General features: G+C 39.0%; 1 protein-coding gene across 2 annotated transcripts; it reads left to right on the plus strand.

Moving 5' to 3' along the window:
• The first annotated feature begins 106 nt into the window (after positions 1–106).
• On the plus strand, positions 107–20,490 carry kctd5b (potassium channel tetramerization domain containing 5b). 2 transcript variants are annotated; one of them, XM_031739413.2, is made up of 6 exons: positions 107–489; positions 9,349–9,457; positions 10,194–10,285; positions 10,388–10,483; positions 13,250–13,375; positions 16,302–20,490. In XM_031739413.2, exons 1-6 carry the CDS (start codon positions 166–168, stop codon positions 16,329–16,331), a joined length of 777 nt encoding a protein of 258 aa, XP_031595273.2. In that variant the 5' UTR covers positions 107–165; the 3' UTR covers positions 16,332–20,490. The 2 variants fall into 2 exon arrangements, with proteins under 2 accessions (XP_031595273.2, XP_039472758.1); XM_039616824.1 differs by lacking the exons at positions 13,250–13,375; positions 16,302–20,490 and adding an exon at positions 10,729–10,995.
• The last annotated feature ends 798 nt before the right edge of the window (positions 20,491–21,288 follow it).

Here is a 21,288-nt window from a genome sequence, read left to right on the forward strand (position 1 = left end):
TTACAGGCTCTCCGTATCAAGAGATTTTGTTCTCCATGCTGACGCGTCAGAGATCAAGCCGGGGAGGGCCTCTTTTCTCTGGAATAATTTATGCAAGTGTCTGTTAGTGCTGGTGGAGTGGGTTAGTAGGAGTGGCTGAGCTGAGGAGTTGGCAGTTTGCTTTGCATGAATCGCGGACTCGAAGTTGGTGGCTGCACCTCCGATATTTCCTGTGAGCCGCACAGACAGAGCCGTGCCGAGGCGAGGGCGGAGGAGGCGAGGAGAGGGATGGCAGAGAACAGCTCCGAGACAAGCGGCTCCGTTCACCGGAGATGTTTGGGCCATTCTTCGGCGGAGCGAATCGTTTCAGCTGGGGTCGGGGCTTCAAAATGGATTCGACTAAATGTTGGGGGAACCTATTTTTTAACTACGAGACAGACGCTGTGTCGAGACCCAAAATCATTTCTGTACAGACTGAGCCAAGCTGACCCCGAGCTCGACTCTGACAAGGTAAATGCTAAGCTAGCCGAGCTAGCACTCTAGTTAAGAGCAGTTTCCTAACTTTAAGTTATTTTCTACTGAATATGCTTATATTTACTAGCGACATTAGAATGATTAATGACAGCATATATCATCCTGTTTATTCGGATCTGCTGCATTGTGAAAATCAGTGTTTATCTAGGTACTTTGTGTTAACTCAAATTTTTGTGGCTCGCTAGCATTAGCCAGCTAAGCTAGCTAGATTCCGACAGTCAACCTATGACATACGATCTTGCTGCTAGCTTGCGTGTATCTCTTTGTTGTGTCATTTAGCACAATAAGTTATCAGATAATGCGGTTACACCGCTATGCTGTTGAAGGTTTGGGACAGTGCAGTGGGTTTTTTTTTCTTTCTTTTTTAAATATATAGGCTTCGCAGTGAATCTAATAAGTCGCCACAGTAGTTGGAAACTTTTCCCCATCTGAGGCCGTTGCATTGAGCTGCACTCAGCGAGGTGTCAGATGTCAAACACTTACAGCAAGCTTTCTTTCTTTCTTTCTTTTTTAAACATAGTCAGTTTTCAGTACTGAAAAACAAATGTTTTTATTGTGGTTGTATATAAATTAGTGTAACTACAGGAGTAAGTTTTAAGTTTAATTGGCTGTAGTCTAATGTTCATATAATATTCGAAATTTATTTTAATGATACATTGACGTGTTTTGAATGTACTGCACACCTGTGTCCCATTTCTAGCCTTTCAGTGATTGTAAAACTACTGTCGGATTTTTTTCTTTTCTTTTTCCTCTTCGTCTCTTGAGGTTTATCTGCTTCACAGCTTTGTTTGCTCTGCAGTAGTCTGCCTCTGTACACTTGGTGAAGCTCCCCTAATTAGTACATAAGTCATTGTCAGGTGGGGTGCGGTGCTGCTGACAACTGGGATGAAGTCACTTATCTCCCTGAATGACCCCAGTGCTCCAGAAGCCGGCTGTTGGTCCATCTGCCCACTTATAACAGTAGTGCATGTGTGTTTAAAGGCTCCCCAGCACTGTCAACCACAATGTATTACTGTCCACATACATAGTGTATTGTGCTCTGTTTTTCAGCATTCATTTTACAGCTCCATTGTTCACTGTTTTCATCCACTGGGACATTTTAAGCTTTGCCCCTGCCCCCCTTTACGCTAAGCTGAGACAATGGCTCATCTCGTATTTTCATGCAAATATCTTAATCTCTGAATAATCAGCTTGCTTTTTTGGTCTGTATCCTTCATGAGAAACAAATCAGTCTGTCTCAGGCCCTCGTCTTAAGTGTGTATCGCACTCTTGAGCCATCTCTGGACCTCACTCCTTGCAGACTATCTAGTTTAAGGTGACTCCCACTGCAGGGCAGATTATGCCTAGGTATTACTTCACTTGCCACTGCCACCTTATTTACAAGTGAGTCAAGAATATATATATATATATATATATATATATATATATATATATATATATATATATATATATATATATATATATTTTTTTAGTTTTCGCTTCTCACACAGGCCTGCATGTGAATAGGAAGCTCGGCAGATCAGTGAAGAGCTCTGTTTTTGGACGAATGCGGTGTTGTTTCTCCCAGCCAAGGAAATGAGTGGTTCAGTTCTCAGTCACGCAGGCTGACGTGCTTCAGCAGGACTCTTGAGGAGAACTGCATTATTCATGTTGTTGACTGTAGCTTGTTTTGCACAGTGGGGTGGACCAGGGAGAAAGTGAAGGAAGTACTGTCATGTGTACAGCCACAACAGCTGACAATCACGCATTTCTAAATCTTGTTTTATGTAATTTTATCCCAGAATTGACACATGTCAGTCCTAGTTGTCATGCTGGAGTGATGTAGATATTAGGTTGTTTGTTTTTGCTGCTCAGTCATGAGCGGGCATGTAAAAATTGTCCAGTCAACAAGCTGAGTGATGCACTTTAGTGGGCAACTGTCTCACTGGCAAACTTCTTTTAATCTGCTCTGAACCTCCTGAGTAAGGGCCCAGCTTTGAGTACCACATCAATTTTTCAAGCCACCCATCACAAAGGATTCTTGTTCTTTCAGCATCTTATTCTTTTCATATTCATATCCATTTGCAGCCTTAAGAAATTCTCCCTGCAGCATGTGAGAGAGAAAAATATGGCTGCATTTAATGCTGGATTCAGGTTGTGTGTCATGCCTGAGCACACTGTGGGAGGCGATGTAAATATTTAACGGCGAGATATCGTCTGCTCCCGCACTGTCTTCTCGCAGTAAGTGCTCAGCAGGAAGCTGCAGAGTGCTATTGACAATTTCAGGTGTGACTCCAGTCGGATTTCATCGCCTTCACTGAAGTAATGCACATAATCCGGGAACTCGCCATTACTTTTTGCATTGTACTGCAGAGGGTTTAAAGATTCTGTAACAAAATCAGTCAGCATGGTCAGTTTTTCACTTCTTCTTCAGTTATGATGCACCTTTCATGGTCTGTCTATTTGGGGAGGGGGGGGGAAGAGTCCACGTTGCAGTGATTTCCTAGTTTGCCAGCAAAGCTTTTAGTGGCCTAAAAGGAGCTTTTCATTTAATGCCAGAAGCACTCCTCAGTCATAAGTTGGTTCTGCCTTTCAGATTTGAAGATGGTAAAAAGGTGTGAAATTTCTCCTATGCTTAGCAAAGGGTTATTACTCATGTTCAGATTATAATGTGAAATATGAGATGGTTTCGCACAAGATAGCCGTGATGCGAAGCGTGTATTATTTAAAAGATGAAGGCCTATTTGACTATGCCATTACTGCTTGTACTCCAGAGGGATTCCTGACTCCTACTTTACAAGAATCAGGCTTCCACTTGGCTAAGTAGCTATGGTCATGTGACTTGGGTATCTGCTGCAACATATTTGAGCTCTGTTTCTGCCAGGCGTTTGTACTCTAATTCAGGCAGAGCAGCACTTGAAAATGTCTTTACATTCCCTCAGAATTGCCTGACCACCTGCGCTGCTTCTACCTGTCCAACATGTATTCTTGGAATCTGTGACAGCCCATAGAACTGTATAGCAAAATTTATCCACTCATTATTTGGAAAAAAAAAATTCAATCACACAGAGATGAAGCAACCTATGGTGATTTATATGGAGGGGGGAAAAGTCTTGCTTTTTTTCCCCAAGCTCCAGGGTCTATTAAAAAAACAAAACAAAAAAAAAACAGCCCAAATGTTATTTTTATATTTTTTAAATCCATTAGAGCAAATTAACACTGGTGGCAAAATAAGGGTGCATCATAGTAATAAGGCTGCATCATAGTAATGACCCTGTCTAACAAAATCATACTTGGCCCTTTTATTCATGACTTTTTTGTTTTTAATTTTGCACCAGTTCCTTAGGAAAAATTGTCATTTGGCCACTGGGGGCGCTGCAATAAACATGAACACATTTTTACTATGAGTGCTTACATCTGTACTTTTTAAGGTGATCAGATCAATGGATGTGGCGCCTGCACACTGTTTGCAGCTCTATTTATTTATTTATTTATTTTTATGTCTGCAATATAAAGTGGCTCAGGTGAAGGTGGAAACTGCTTTCACCGCCCCTCCTCCTCCTGTTGTATGTGTTTGATCATTCCCGGTCACTAGCATAAGTCTGTATGAAATTTACCGCTATAATATGCGCTGCTGTTCCTGAAGTGATGATGCAGTGTTTTCCCGCACACCCAATTTTCTTCTCAGAAGCAAACGTGCAGCGACTTGTAATTTTTATTTTTTCCAGTTGAATGAAGGATTGATTTTCAGTGTTAATGTGTCTGCAGAAAGCCTTATTTGGCATCCTGTGTACGAAGGGTTGGGTCACTGTGGTATTTCCTGTTGAAGGATGTGTACTGTGTGTAGAAAGAATGATAAGGTTCATACAATACACTTCCCTCTTCTGTGAAGCCCGCCCTTCTAATTGACTTTTGTTTACCTAAATGTTTACTTGTCTGAGGTCATTGTCAGACCAAAAATACTAATGAAAAAAAAAAAGTATGCGGTTTCAATATTTCTTAAATGTAGTTTATGTGGTTCCTTATTGGTCTTGCATTTTCATTTAATTGAAGAAACATCAAGAATGTATAATTGAGGTTTGACTTTTTCATTCTGCAATTTCCGCGTCTTTTTCAACTTTCTTCTTGATTTCTCATTTCTGCCCGTCTGCTGTGCATCCTAGCAGCAGCCGTCCTCCGTTTCACTCACTGTCCACACCCCTTTGTTTGTTGCCCAGTGCTCCCCAGCCTGGGCCCCCGGAGACAGTCTTTTGTTTTTAATTAAAAACACGCTCCTCTTTGTGCACACAGGCTCATATCAGAACCCCCTTAATCATACGAAGCGGGTCACTCTGACCACCCCCAATCTCCCCATAAATGTATGCATACCCACAGGGCCAACCCCACTGAGCTCAGGGGTTTCATGCAGCGTCATAGTGGAGCTTACAAATATGCAGCAAGTTTACAGAAGTGTGTGCGCGTGCCCTCGTGCTTCAGGAGTATGCAATTTTTCAGTTAAAGCTGCTGATAACTTTTGGTATGTGTGTCAACATCAGGCTTATTTGTATAGTGCATTCAACATAATGTTGACTTTCATAGTAGGTGAGCACAGGTGTTACTAATAACACAAACAATAGCTATGTTTTTCAAGTCACTCAATGAGCCAATTCACACAGTACCAGGAACCCTGAAACCAAATCAGCTAAATGGAACCAAGCCATCTTTTTGTTTATTGGGTAATGTGATGATGATCTGAGGAGCGGGGGGTGGGGGATGCTGCACACATGTAGTTTCATAATGCTTTTCAGCTCTCTTCAGTTCAGTTGTACCATACACGTGAACGTTCACAAAAACGACCTGCTGTGGGTGTTAGTGGTGGTATGACACACACAGAGTAACTTTTGGACTATTTTTTGTTTTGTTTTTTTATATAACCCTTTTTTGCAAGTGTCCTGGCCGTGGTAGGCAGCAGTGAATCTCCCTCTTCACCCATTTTCTACACAGTTCTCCAAAATTCTTGTTGAGATGTGTCGTCGTAGAGTCACTGCAGTCAAAGTGAAACTAATGTTGAATATACCTCATCTGAGTGCAGACATGTTGACCAGTCAAACACTGGTGTAATCACTGAAATGGTAGTTGGCTGTAAGTGTTGCAGTTGTCTTCTTTCAGCTCCTCCCTTTAGGGGTTGTCACAGCAGATCATCTACCTCCATCTAATCCTTCTCTGTCACACCAACCATCATTTAAAGTCCCCACTGTGTTCTGTGCACTCCTACCTTCACTCTTAATCCCTCCAAACATGCATTCCCCCCCTCCCCTCCTCCTCTGTCTTCAGCAAGCGGTAGCACACTTTCTGCTGGTACGCAGCTGGTCAACAGCACCGGTCACTGTGTTAAACCAGTAGTTTTTCCAACTACAAAAAGTCAAAGTAGTTACTGTGACATAATGACCCCACAGGTGTGATTCAAAAAGCAAGAATATTTTTTTTGCTGCTTGCAAAGATCTGACATGTAAGTTGCATGATTGTGGATGGGAAAGAAAAGGGAGAATTGTGATAATCAGGCAAACAGCTCAGTAAAATCATAAATGTTGAAACACTTTTGTGGCTCTAACAAAGGTGTGTCCACAGGAAACAATTCACTCATCGCTCACTGCTTGAAAGCTAACGACGAGTCGCTAACGGACATTCTGGTCTTTGGTTCCCTAGGGAACCACTCTACTACATTTAGTTCCCTGTCGAGTAAGTTACTGGTATTTGCACTCTCATCGATGGTCATTTTGATCTCTTGCCTAGAAGCTGAGAGAAATTTTTTAGGACCTGCCAGCTTCATGTCACCAATAATTTTTTTTTTTTTTTTTGTCTCACCGCTGTAGTCACTTGAAGTCGCAAAATATCTTTGATGGTCTTTGGTCTCTGGTCACCGCATTTCTGTAAAACACTTCCTGTGTAGATGCAGCTTATACTTTATTTATGGTATTGCAAATGTGTCACATCCGAATGCAGGTGATATAGCCTCAATATTATGTCACAATAGAAGGGGGAAAAACTGAAGACATTTGCAGGCGGCAACATTTAGAAGTGTAAGTGAATGTAGGGTATTTTCCATCCTTCATCTCCAGTCAGCTGCTCTCATTGATGACAGCTTCCTAATTTAAATTAAGGTGGCAGCAGCATTATCATGTAACATTGTTGGACACATTATATCCAGTGGCAGCATACATCAAATATAAGCACAAAATGAGCCTCTAAATTTTAACTACAAGCATAAAATAATTGCCTAAAATTTAGTTTAGTAGTAACTAAAGTATTTTAACTCTTCGGGAGCTGCACAATAAAACTGAACAATGTTTTCTACCTGGGATTTTGTATCATCGGTCGAGCTTTTTAAACCACCTGACTTGCTACTGTGTAACCACGTCAGTGATTTCCATCCATTGATGGGAAACTCCTGTTGTGTTGAGTGTAAGTAGTGAGTGCTGCAGTGATGCTTGTTGGAGTCATTTGTTTACATTTGGTTTGTGCATCACCACCTGCTAGCATCTCCTCTATCATAGCCTGATTTATACTAACCGGTGTGTCTTTTGCCTCAAGTTTGTTTTTTCTGCCTTCAGCGTGAACAGTTTTCATGCACGTGTTCTGCTTTGTAGGATGATATACTAAATCATGCTTGAAGGCTGACATGGCAGCTCTTGCGGGTCTCTGATATACCCAGGCTTTTCTTGTTGTTGCGTGCACTAGTGAGCATAAATACATGGCATTGCTATTATAGTGACATAGTGATGTTTTTTATATCCCCTAAAACTTTATACCAGTATTATTGGGAACAATGTGATATGAAACTGGGCTAATTTTCCTATGAAGAGCCTACAGAGAGAGGTTTTCAACCAATGAAGACATGCTCCTTTGCATTCCTGCAAAATCCGAACATTGGTCAACGTGGGTGATGCTGTGCTTTCATTGAGTGCTAATTGGTGATTGGGTCAGAACAGGGAAGGGTGGTGGTGGGTGGGTGGGGAGGGAATCAAAAGATAATTTTTTTTTTTTTTTTAAGTATGAAAGTTACAAAGAGTGGCTGCTGGGTTTTGGGTGTTTTTGTTTGTGTTTTTTTTACACTTGGCTTCACTGCAGCTTTGTGTATGTCTATAACTTCGCTCTTCTCCACGGTTTGGCTCACAAACAGGTTGTACTACATATTTTTGTCACTGTCCCCATCTGACAACAAACTCGCTGCCTCTGGTAAACGGTCATCTGTAGCTACCCACAGACTACCCACGCACCCACACGCTGAACCATAGTTTCCCCTTTTAAATTTAACAGTGAACCATTGTACTAAAAAGTTTTCTTGGCAAGTTGGAGGTGTTTGCATGTAGTTTAGACAAAGACTTACATTATCTATACTTTCCTGTCATTTCTGACCATTTTAAACTGCATTTCAAGCTTGAGTGATGCACAACTTAAAAAGAACAGGTTGAAGGTGTTTTTAGCACCTTTTTTCCTTTTGCAGAATAGCAATGATAATCTGAAGGAGAGAGTGGAAAAACATACGTTTTTTTTGTTGTTGTTATTTCTATGAAACTCCAATGAAGATCTGCAGTGGGACATTTGTGCGACTGAATAGATGGAGCTTAAGCTTCACTATGAAAGTCAAACCATCACGTACAGAGTTATGTGGATGGATGTGATGAGTTGTGGAGTTGCGTCCTCCATAAAGGCGTACCTCTATACGTGCTTAATCAGTGACTGTGGACTTGTAAGAATCTGACACGGAGCACTGAGACCAGAATAGAGCTCCATTGGGCTCCGGTGGAGTATTTTTTGCCATGGAAAAGGGGTCATCCAGCCAAGAGGGCTTAGAGATTCATTACAAAAGAAACTGCACTGGGACATTTTCTCATTATTGAAAATATTAATGGGTTACAAAATGAATTCCTCTCTGCACGATGAACTATCTCTGATTCATGTAGTGTCCTGAAATGTATGACTTATTGGCGGTGTGTTCTTGGGCGAATAATGTCAGAAGCAGCATAAACCAGTAATGCTGCAAATTTGCTAGGATTGTCCCCTGAAGACACATGAGCAACTGTGTCTCAGAAGCGTTTGAAGATGAGCTCAAAATATGCTCAAGGCCTTTCCTCTGTGCTGAGTATTTCATTGAATGTTACAGCACATTTTACTCACTAAATGTGACATTGTATTAAACAGCTTGTAGATTCAGTCTGGCTATTGGACAGCTGTACAGACTGTCTTTTATATTATGTGTGAGGCCAACTGTGTAACGGCCCAGACTAGGCTAATTTTTGGTTTTAAGCCAAGGTGCTTTCTCCTGGTCCCCGTGGTGGGTTAGCCCTGCTGTTCCAAATCTTTTTCTGTTCTGCTCTAATTGTTTTAGCCACTTCTTCCCTCATGAGACGAAGACAGTCTAATCACAGAAATAGGGGAATACCCAGTGGTTGTGAAGGAATCGGGATCAAACCCAAGGCCTGTGGGAATAGCACTGTGATATCCCAGAGTGCTTGTATGTGTGGCTCTGTGTGTGCATGTCTTCTCAACCAATGTGGCGATTGTAAACGCAGGAGCGTTTACAATCTCATCCCATGAGTTTTGTTCACTGATGTGCAGTGGGTGTTGTTTGTGCTCAGATTATGTTTCACTTGAAAGTACACACTGGCTCATTGAGGGGAAAAAAAAAATCCTTTCAATGGACAAATGTCATTTAATGAAGTTGTGTCATATCTATGGGAGAGTTATAAATATATTAAAACAATCCTAAATTTACCTAAAATGCTTGTTTGGATTTTTAAAAAAAAAATACAAAACAATGATTGCAGTTTCTGTTTTTTCTAATAACTGTACCTTTTTGTCTCTTTGATTTTTCAGGATGAAACTGGTGCCTATCTCATAGACAGAGACCCCACGTACTTCGGGCCAGTGCTTAACTACTTAAGGCATGGCAAACTGGTGCTCAACAGGGACTTGGCAGAGGAAGGTAATGTCTCTGTGGAACATGAAGAAGTGCTTCAATTTAATCAAACTCATGCTAAATATTTTAAACAATAGTGATGATCATTACGCAAAACACCCCATGGGAACTACTGTATGTAAGGCTAATTTTGATTTGAATTTCATGCATGATTTTTGGTTTTCAGTGAATATAAAAAACAAAATAATTCCCTTAGAAAGTGATTACAGTGGTGCACTTTTGCCCCTCCTGTAAAAACCCACACTCACTCAATGTTCAGCACATCACGCCCAAAGAGAGCATTTTGATAACAAGATTTATAAGGTTTCAATTAGTAAACCTGCAAAAGCTTCATTAGTCGTTGCCTGTTTGTCTCCCAGGGTGTTGTCTCCCAAATATTTGTTTTTGCATTGCAGCATTCACTAGGTGTAGCTGATCGCAAATAAATATATTGTGCTATGCTGAAAACCTTGTGATTGCTTTAGATAATGGCACACTGCCACGATTGCTCCTAGTTTGGAAGATGCTGACTTGTCTGCAAATACTGGCAAACTTGTGGCCAAGCAGTTGTGAAGCTTGGAAAAAGTAAAGTGGAAACTGAATATTTGCTGTCAAAGTAAAAGTTGCACTTTTTGAGATGTGCTGGTTGCAAAGCTAAGGCACAAATATTTTCCTTTGCTGGTTTGCTTCAAAGGATGCTTTGGAGTGTTTGTTGTCCAGTAGAATGTCTGTCTGAGATCCTTTGCCTTATTTCTTGTTTTAGGAGTGTTAGAAGAAGCCGAATTCTACAACATCACATCATTAATAAAGCTCATCAAGGACAAGATCAGGGAACGCGATTGCAAAACATCACAGGTACATGGATTTATGTGACGTTTCAATGGATTTCTCAATAATTGTAATGCCCGCCTTTTAAAAAACTAAATAAATACATTATGTGCTGATCCTTGCTATCAGATTCCAGTAAAGCATGTTTACCGGGTGCTGCAGTGCCAGGAGGAGGAGCTCACTCAAATGGTGTCCACCATGTCTGACGGCTGGAAGTTTGAACAGGTAAATCTCCTCCGGCAGGGTCCCAGCGACAATCGTCCTTCCATGTGCTTCACCCACCCCGCTATGCTCACGTTGACCCAGAAAGTGCAATTGTCCACATTGGAAATGGTTTAAAAATATATAAATAAATAAATGATTTAAAAAAAAAAAAAAAAAAAAAAGAAGCCAAACAGCAAATCACATCTTTCTCAATGTCCGCATACATGATCCGGGCATCCCTTCTGTGCTCTGATTGGTTGTTGCAGCTTGTCAGTATAGGTTACGGGCGGGCCCACCAGTCAGAGTTTCTGCTGATTGTGTCAAGGGAGGTGAAGGGAGAGGAGTCTGCTTTGCCAAACAACAGCGGAGAGGTGTGTCCCACGAATCTCTGTCCACGGGCTGGTCACTGCATGATCCCCATGTTGTCCGTACACACCCCGTTGGCCATTGTTTGTCCCAAGTAGACACGTAGCCATCGGTTAATTTTTCAGTTGATAATTTTCCGTGTTCATGTATACTGCTTGCTCACCAGTGAGGCTAAGAGACCCCGACACCTTTTTGTTTTTTGTCTTTTTTTGTCTTGTTTTGGTTTAGTTTTACTTTAGTTTTTTGTCGTTCTGTATTCAGTATGTCAGCAGCTTTATCTGTTTTGCTTTGATGTAGTCACTTTTGGAGGGGGGGGGGCGCTGTAATCTAGTACTGGTTGTTTAGAAGTGCAGTGTTGCTTTTATCTGCCGTTTAGGTAATCTTACTTGTAACTGATTTTGTTGAGCATTACAAAGGAATCCAGATGGAATATTGAAGTTATGACAGAGGTTAATTTTTTCTTTTTCTTCAAAGAGAAACCGCACGTTTGGCTGTTTGGAGTGCGTGTAATGTGTGACTGAATCTCTCTGCAATGTGGGATCATTGGCTCTCCCATCAGAGCTGAAAACCCACTAATCTCCTTATACCCGTCAGATGGGGAAACTCCAAAAAAACAAAACAAAAAAACAAACACTCCCATTGCCAAGCTTAAAGCTCCACCGTCAGATGAGGAGAGTCTTCTAGGACACGCTCCGATTATATAAATCTAATTTGTTGTTTAACTGATGGTTCGCTGAGCTGTGTGTCAAGTGGAATCCAAGATAACTAGTTGAGATTATTTGAGGGGGTTTTTTTGTTTTGTTTTTTTTGCTGTGTTAATGTTGGAGAGCTCACTAACAACAACAAGTCTGTGGCAGCAGGGCTAATGAGGCGATGCATGTCTGAACATGCACACCTGGGTACAGACGGTATACATGCAGCCTGCAGTACACACTTAATGTTCAACAGCAAAAGCGGATGATCACGAAATCAAATCCAGAAGTAGCCGTTTCTTCTTTTTGTTATTTATTTTATTTTTATTATTTATGTATTTGTTTTTTTAATCTCACTTGGTCATTCCTTTATTTGTCCCCTTGTGTCCTTTTGGTTTTTGTTTAGGCTGATGTGACTGGGAAAGAGCAGAAATTATTGCCATGTTTTTTAAGATGGATGTAGAAAGGTTTTATTTGTAGGATCTTTTGCTTACCAGAAATAAACCAAGGTGCTGTGGTTTCATTGAGGTTTTCATTTGGTTCAAATTGTACTGGCCTACTTCCACTATCAAGTGTTGAGTAAGCCCTTGAGACAAAACAAGACTGAAAAACAAACCATTAAAGCGGGCCCATTATGTTTACTTATGCCCTCCCTTTAAGCCAGCTTTCTTCCGATTGGCTGCCTCTCACAAACTGAAGGTTTGGATGGGGCTTGGTTAAGCCTGAGATGACCCTTTTAACAATGTTGCCTTTGCTTGAGCCTTTTTAGTTGAAGCTTGATATGTTTATTAAGATGGAAGTAAAAGAAAAGCATAATAGGCCTGCTTTAATGAGAGTACAGCCCAACAACAGCAACAATGTGACGATTGCAGAGTTGGTGAAAACGCCTACATTTGCCATTCGCGTTATAGTAACGCTAAGGGTCAAATCTTGAGTCAAAGAGCTTTAAAATGGATCTGAATTGTTGGATGGAAATGAGTCTGCGGTTTTCTCTTTGTAGGAGATGCTAAGCCTGGTCCTGTCAATCCACCATTCCCCAGTGATTTTAATTTTAAATTTATTTATTCATTTTTTTTTCCCTCAACCAGCATGTTGCTTCCTGTGATCCGTCTCTTGCACTCATATTCTGTCAGTAACTATCTGCTGTTCATCCTTTTCTTTTTCTTTTTCTTTTAAAAATTTCTACAGCCTTAATTTGTGAACCACAGATTATATTTTCTTTAGTTTCCTTTATGAGCTTTCTCATGTTTTATTTTGAAATCAGTGCTGGCATGTCTGCAGGTCCTGAGATCATGAATTCTTTTTACATGTTTTTGAATAACGACTCACAAATTTTCAGTGTAGCCTTAAGCTTTTCAAAATGGCTAGCTTTAACATTTGAAATGGCACACCCTGTTGCCCTCAGTGCACCAGATAATTGTGCAGCTTTGCCATCTTGAGATTAAATCTGACCGCGGATCTGTTGTGTCATTCCCAAACCTGTCCTACATTGCTGTCTACCTAGTAAAGGCGCTAAATGTGATGTAACTAACCCCGACTTTAGGGTTTCACTAAGAACTGAGGCAGCTTAAATTTAAGGACTCTCTGTGCTCCCTGTTTGGTTTTCCGCCTGTTTTTACATTAGTATAAGGTATCCCTCCTTGTGTTTTCCCACCACGAGTAACCCAGATTTTTGCCTTTATCAGTCTAATTCTAATTCTTCGTCTTTGCTCTGCTCTCATCTCTCTAGCTCGTCAGCATCGGCTCATCATACAACTACGGAAACGAAGACCAAGCTGAGTTCCTGTGTGTAGTCTCCAAGGAGTTGCACAATCAATCATACGGGACAAACAGTGAGCCCAGTGAGAAGGCTAAGGTAAGTGCGTGAAAGGGCTTGTTATAAGTCCATAGCAAACATCGGTGAAAGATGGCCTGTGCTGGATGCATGTACATGCCTCCAGGGAGCTGAGAGCACATCTACTACTTTCTTGATGAAAACTGCCTGTAAAGGAAAACATTATGCTACTTTTTTATTTTGTTGACTAACCAGAAAATTGACAAACAGAAAAACCACAAGCAACCATAGAAAAAGAACTTAAAATGGAAAAATATTACAGAGAGTAATTATTTCAGTTGAGGCATAAACAGAACTTTGTCTTCACATCACGTAGACAAACTAAATTTAACCTGCTGTTGAAATTTCTGTTAAATTTGACCTGAAGTCTAAACTGTGTAATCCAGACTGCACAGGTTTGTGCTGCTACTGGAAAAGTGTCTTTTAAATTTTTTTTTTTTTTTTTTAAATTGGGGTAATAGTGGCCCACTCCTTAAAGGAAGCAGCCAATGAAGACTAATATTGTTACGCCTGTATTTCTGGTTTTATTTTCCTGATTATTAAAGAGATTAGAGGCTGCCAGAGCATATTTGAAGCAAATGTAGACTGTAGAGATTTTGTTGTGCTCTATTCATTTAGTCTCTCCAGGGGCATCCTATCCAAATCAAGATCTTATTACTGGTTTTATATTCTGTACATTATTTCTCAGTCCATTTTGTTATGTAGCTATTTATTTGTTTGGGACCTAATATCTAGATTTAACATCCAAAACAAGGGAACTGACCTTGGTTGGGAAGGTGTCCTTGGATTATGTTTTTGTGTCACTCTGACGCACTTCACATTGGTGATTTAATGATAATCCCCTTTGATCCGTTGTTAGTTTTACTTTTCACCTTGTTCTCCTTTTGCACCTTCATTCATTTCCATTTCTTTTACAACATGCCTTTCTTGTCTTCTTCTGTGCTGTCTGCATGCTGCATGTTGCTCAGAGCGAGGACGAAGAGACGGATTATGAAATGAATGATTCTGATTAGGGTTGAGCACTTATGACTCACTGGTGAGCGCTCAACTGCTCGTAGTCCTTCCCAGCACACCTCCTTAGTTTTTCCTTCCTTCCTTTATCCAAGATGCCTTTTTAATGCTCCTCAAAATGTTTCACATTTGTTTTCAAAGACGGCGAGAGCTGAGCTCTTATAAGATGGTTACAAAAGTGCAATGATAGAATCAAGGTTGCAAATCAGCTTTGGACATTGGAGTCTGCAGGCCAAAGCTGGATCAAAAGCCTCACTGCTCCTGCTGAGGCAGGAGACTTTATTGCAGGTGAAGCTCTCTTTGAAACAAATGGAGCTCTTCCCATCTGGTTTCAGACCCCTGTAATTATTGACATGCTCACAGCATTGGTTAATGGAAGGCATGCTGAATCATCAGCTGCTGCATTTTGACTCATTCTCCCTGAGAATGACATTGAAAGAGATGGGTGGGCTGGTGTGCACCCTCTGCCCTTTCTTTGTCATAAATAGCTGTAGGTTACAATGATTTTGTTGTTTGTTTGTTTTTAAGTCAGACCACTCGTGTGTCTGTGCTATGCTGGTTTTTAATGATTAAAGGCGGGGATTTCGATATTACTGGCACATTTTTATGCATCAAAAGAAAAGTAAAAATCACATTTCACATGGAAATAATTCCAGTAAAGATTTGTCCTTGCCAAATATATTTTCTTCCCAAAATACTTAAGAAATGAAACCAGTTAAACAGCAGGTATTGTCTTCTTAATGTGCCGCACATTGAATTACATAAATTTTAACTCAGGAGAAAGCCAAATGACTCAAAGGTTAACTGCGTTTTTGATCCATCCTCTGAAATTAGGAGGGAAAAAGTTCCCACCTGCCTGTCAAAATCAGCACATTTCTTTGAACTTTAATATATTTTAAAGAGAGATGTACATTTTTTAACCTTCTTTTTTTTTAATTTTGTAAAATGTTAGAAAATATAGCTCAAAATATGTAAAAGAAGGTTGACGTTGTACACTTTTTAATTTCCTGTATTTTCACAGTATTTTTTTGAGCCCTCATAACCTTTGTAATACAGCTCAGTCGACAGCCGCATGAAATCAGAGCTAAAACACATTTAAGCTCTTAAAAAACTGAAAAATCAACTAAACACCCACTCATGGTGTCACAGTTTCAAGCCAAAATCTCATTTTTGCTCAGCATTAGTTTTTCTCTGACCAACTTTGGGCATCAATATCACAGGATATGTCACAGCATCAACAGTAAATGAGGTACCCTCGATGTTTAGTCCATTTTCTCAAAATTCACTGAAGGAAATGTCAGAGATTCTTCGTTTTGGGTAAACTTTTAAGTGTCGTGTCTCTGTGTGACGTAGGTGTTTGAAATGATGTAAAAACACTGGTGTTTACATGTGTTCTTTAGGTCTTGAAGAAATCCTTAAAATCCTCAAAGTATGAGCATGAGTCACAGATCACAAATCTTAGGATCTCTGAAAAGTCTCACAGTATGAAAGGAAAACTGTGTGGCTTCATAAGATACAGTGACATTATTCTACAGAAGCCCAAAGTCATTCCGAGGCCGACCCTATCATTTATAATTAACATTTTGAGCAACTGCTGCTTTTCTAGCGTTGTGGGGTTGTTACATTAACAGAAAAGGGGGGAAAAAGGGGGATGGAAGTGGTTAATGTCAAAATTTCTTTAAAACCAGAATGAGTGAGAAGACTTGAAAGTAGAAGAGAAAGACTCTTTACTACTTTTACTCATGCAAACGTTTCCTTTTTCTTTGCCCCCTAATAGGTGTGTTTGTTTCAACCGTCCTGTGCTTTAAGTGTGACAAACACCGTGACATTAATAAAGAGCTGGATCGGTGCTGGGGGACACTAAAAGTGACTGAACTGCTGCAGATTGTGTAGTGTTGAGCATTTTTCTGATTATCTGATGTTTCTGTCTTTGCAGATTCTTCAGGAAAGGGGTTCCCGGATGTGAAAAGGACTCAGTATTATGAGCTCCAGGTGTTATGATGCAAACATATCATCTATGTGGAAGAACGTGCGGCACAATGGAGATTTAAAGTGGGGTGTGCATTTATTGTTTTCCCTCCACTTTTTTTTTTTTTTTTTTTTTTTAGTTTTTTTTAATGTAAATAAGTCTGTTTACTGACAATTTGTGCCTGTACATTTAAACTGGACCTTTTTATTAAATTAGCGGCAAGTTTTTTTTTCTAACTGAAAGTAAAGAATTGTAATCTACAAATGTTTTATGCTATAACAAATGGCCGCCATCATATAAGGCCAATGATTCACTCAGGGTCATCTGTTGAGTTAATTCTTATATCCTCCAACTCAAGGGTCTGGTAAGGGATCAGTATGGTCTTTATAACTCCGAGCATCAAACACAAAAATCATTGTTTCAGAGATTCTAAAGAAGGGAATTGTTGTATTTGCTCAACGCGTGTGAGTCAGGCTATTAAACATAAAATTAAGCCCAAAAGCAAACTGGTTAAAAATGGTTACCCAAAGACTTCAAACAGTTTTACTGAGATTTGTGATCATGAGGACCTCAAATGTTTTGTTTTGCTTTTAAATTTCAGATATTTTTTAGGAATTGTGACTATAACTTTTTTTTCCAGTTGTAATTAAAAATTTAAAGAAACGAGGAATGATCACCTTAGAGTACAAGAAATCTTGACTGTAGATAAAGGGGCATTAGGTAATCAGAGGTAGGAAATGACCTATAATAAACAGAAATATCTGCCCAATATGGCAATGTTGCAAAGCAATATACTTTTTTAAAATATATACTTCAGGTAAAAGTACCATGTACTGTAGCGTCCATCTTTAGTAACCCAGTTAAATTGAGGTGCTTTTCTTTTTCTTTTTTTTCTTTCTTTTTTTTTTTTGTGTGTCCTGGCAGGTCAAATTAACTCTTTGCTTGAAAGTCAACTATTCATATTTGAACTCTGACCCTCTACTGCTATTAGTTTATATAGTTTGCTTTTCTAGGGAGTTTAAAATAATCTATAAAATGTTCCCATGAATTTAATAGAACTATATTTAGATTGAGTCTGACAGATATATCTGCATTTATGACAACTAATACCTGAAAATTTAAAGACAAGACCAGAGAAACACCCTTCAGCCATGTTAGCAGTTTTGATGTTGCATACTTTGTCCACCAGAGGGCACTGCAAGTTCGTTGGAGGCAACATAGCTGCAACCAGCTGATTTGAGCATAAGAGTGATTGCGTAAGTTACATGGATCTGAAAGGGGAAACAAATTGTCTGATTAATTGAAATGTTGATATATTTTTTTAATTTAGTTTTTTTAACTCCAAATGTGAATATTGGTCGGGCTCTAGATGCTGCTCGCCTTCTGGTTCTCAGAGTGCCCAAAAAGTCTTTTTTTTTTTTTTTTTTTTTTAAATCATTGCTCCAAAAAAAAAACAAACTGAAATTGTGAGCAGGTTTATGTAGGAACTATTTTCTTTCCAAACTACACCCTTCAGCCAAAGAAAGCATGTGGCTAGCTGACATTATGGGTCAGAGGAGGCAAACGTCATTGTTTACGTCCTGTCACGAGCCTCACATGATGGATAGGCGCACACTTCCTCCAGCTGGCTGATGTAGTTCAGTCAAAGAAAATAGTTCCTGCAGAAAACATGGTTTGTCCAATTTTTTTTTTTTTTTTTTTTTTTTTTTTTTTATACCTGAGTTGCATTAACGCTGACTTCTATTTCTGAGTACCACGTCATGAGTTCCATTTAGTTATAATTATATTCAAGAGATTGCAGACTTGATGTATCTAAGACTGTGGAACAGTTTTGGATGTAACATTTGATTTTTAGGCTGAGCTGTCCCCCTTTTTTTTTTTTTTTTTTTAAATTTAATTTAAGTTATTGTACATTCAGGAAGTCCTCTTGCCTGTTTAAAGATTAAGAGTGATTACAGTTGCTCTGTTTTTTGTTAATGTGGACCTGTAGTAGTATAAAGACTTTGAAAGGCTCTTAAGCGTAAGTTTACATTAATTAGAATTTTCTTAGAAATGTCTGAAGTTTTAAACTATTTGAGACCTCATGTTCATAAATCTAAAGTTAACTGGTAAAGTCCTCAGGACAGTGGTGACTCCCCCCCCCCCCTTTCCCCGCTGTCGTCTGAGTTATCCTTAGCTCGTTTATTTCATATGTTTGAGGGAACATCATTTGAGATCATTTTGTTTTGTTTTGGTTTTTTTAAGGGTTTGGTTTTGTTTGGGTTTTTTTTTTTTTTTTTTGGTTTTTTGGTTTTTTGGGGGGTTTTTTGTTTTGGGGTTTTTTGAGGGGAAGTATTTGCAGCGTTTGGGGACTGGAACTGTTCGAAGGCAGCGGTGAAGGACTTTGTTCATATCAAGATATTGTTTTCATGTAAATAATCCAAATTCAATATTAATATTTAACTCTTAGGAAAACTGCACGTTTTGTACACTGTATAGAAAACACAGCTTCAGGTGGAAGTTGTTTATACTGGATCTTTAAAAAACAAAACAAAAAAAACGAGAAAACCTTGGCTTCTGTTTTTTTGCATTGTTTGTACAGGACTAGAGATTTCGGAGTTGGGGTTTAAAAAAACTAAACAAGAAAAAAAAAAAGATACTCTGTAAGGCGTCTTTCACTGAGAACATGCCTGGAACATGTTTTGATAACCAATAACAAAGCTATACTTGGCTGGCTATGAAGTTGACTGTTACATTTCAGAAAAACAAAAATGTATATTTTTTTTTTCTTGCAGTGTGATAAGATTTCTTAGCTTTTTTTTTTATGTTTATTTTTAATTGTGTAGATTTTCATACACAGCATTACAAGCACTACAGTGGGAAACACTGTGCACACTGCTTACAGCCTGTAATGCTGGTAATGTAAATACTGCCTTTTAGAACACTTGTTTTGTTTTTAAATAGAAAGTTGTTTTCAGGTTTTGATGTGTGGTTTTGATAGGTTGGATATTTCATTCACACGTTATCATTTAGTGTTGCCTTTTTTCTTTCTCTTCTCCCAGTGACCAAAATCCAATGTCTTATGTGTATTGAACACATCGATCTTAGTGTCAGGGATGAATAACTTTTCTTAATGCTGGCACACTTTGTACATATAGACTTGTTAACGACACACAAACCTCCATTTACTCACACGTACACATGTACACTCGACTTAAGACCGTTTTTATATTGTCGGGAGGAAACGAGTATGGATGCATGTTTTTAAATATAGAAATATATATATATATATATATATATACACACACACATATTTAAACACACACAAGGGCTTTTAAAGTGCAAAATTTGAGATCTGCAAAGAGGTTCAATCAGAGTAGACTGGATTTCCTGCCAGAGCTAGGCTATGTTTACATTTGCTATAGTATTCTGAAGCCTTCCGATTATTTACCGTCTTGCACTCCCTCACACACCTGACATGTGTGACCGCACCAATGGCAACTAGCACTCCCCATAAGCTAATATTCACTCTGCCATGCTGACAAATGTTGAGATACTCCATCCATTTTTAACAGCCAGTGCTTGAGCGTTGCAGACAATCTTGCTTTCGCCCCCTTTCTTCTTAAATTTGATGAAATGTATCTGTGTAGGTTCAGAGCTAAGGTTTATACAAGTCTCTTTTGAGACCTTTTTTTTTTTTTTTAAGTGTTTTTGTGTTTGATTTGCTTGGTTTGGTTGTAATCTCATTTAAAATGCTCTGTTCAGAAGTGTTCAACACCCCCTCTACTTGAGCAGCTACATTACATTGAATGCCCTTCACAGACAGGTTGTCTGGTTTAGAATCTGGGATAATCTTTTATGTGATGGACAAACTTATCAAATGTGTAGCCTGATCCTTTTAAGTGCCCAGTTTGTTTTGCATTCAAGTCATAAACCACAGATCACTGTAATGCATGACTGATGATGATGATGATGATCACACTCGTAATCAGAGGGAATGAATGTGTCATTTTTCCTCAATCTTAACAGTTACATTAATAAGGTTCTCATATCACTACATAGATCACTTCTATATGATCTTATGCAATGTTAAAAGTATACAAACTGAGTATGAGGGTTAAGGGGATAGATCTATATGGTCTTGCATAGGGTAAACCCAATAAATTGTTGTCATTCATATCTGTGTCTTTTCTTTATTTATCTCCTGGCTCTTCCGAGTTACTATAATTAATTTTAATTAATATAAAAAAATATATAATATAATATTTGCAATATTAAACTGATTTGCAATATATAATAGCAGAGTGTTCTTAAACATTTGCAAACTATAGCAATAAAGGGGTGACAACAAATCGTACTATGTGATAATGGCGACCTCTTGAGTCACGAAAGGAATAATTGTGGTTGAGTAGTCGAAAAAGATGCCTGTCTAAATATAGACGACGGGGGGGGGGGAGTTTTCGTTTATACCTAAAATTAAATTATCCGAAATTGGTCTTTTAGACGTATCGTTTATTTTAACTCTTTGGTAACTGCGCACAAAATATTTTAATCTCGTTGACAGTCGTAAGTGTAATGGGCTTTAGTCTAAGGCACCCAAAGATTATATATTACAGAAGAGAGAAATCCGTCTGGGCTTAAGACCACGCGGCTTACTTGGGTATGAAATTAGAGAAGAGTTTTGATTTGTATTTTCTATAAAGTGTTTTAAAAATCCCAGGTAATCTTCTATACTTTGCAATAATGTATCATATTTTCACTTTAACCTTTGCCATTTGTTTATTTTTTTTTTTTTGATAAGATAAAGGCGCTTGAACGAAGACTAAGAACTGCAATGGTAAAATTTCCCCACCGACATAAACTTAAATAAGTGTTTGTAACGCACTGAGCTCTAACAACGGGAGCTAGACTGCTCGAATTAAATGGAAGCTAATAAACGACTAGTTCGGGAAACTCTTTCAACTAAACCCAGGGC

The sequence above is a fragment of the Oreochromis aureus genome, linkage group 8, assembly GCF_013358895.1.
Source record: "Oreochromis aureus strain Israel breed Guangdong linkage group 8, ZZ_aureus, whole genome shotgun sequence".
NCBI classification, from domain to species: domain Eukaryota; kingdom Metazoa; phylum Chordata; class Actinopteri; order Cichliformes; family Cichlidae; genus Oreochromis; species Oreochromis aureus.

Bases quoted from the DNA above. Each gene is read 5' to 3' on its own strand.
- kctd5b (XM_039616824.1), top strand. From the start codon at position 166: ATGAATCGCGGACTCGAAGTTGGTGGCTGCACCTCCGATATTTCCTGT. The intron at 10,286-10,387 runs GTACATGGATTT...CCTTGCTATCAG, and splicing joins GCGATTGCAAAACATCACAG to ATTCCAGTAAAGCATGTTTA. The intron at 10,484-10,728 runs GTAAATCTCCTC...TGGTTGTTGCAG, and splicing joins ACGGCTGGAAGTTTGAACAG to CTTGTCAGTATAGGTTACGG.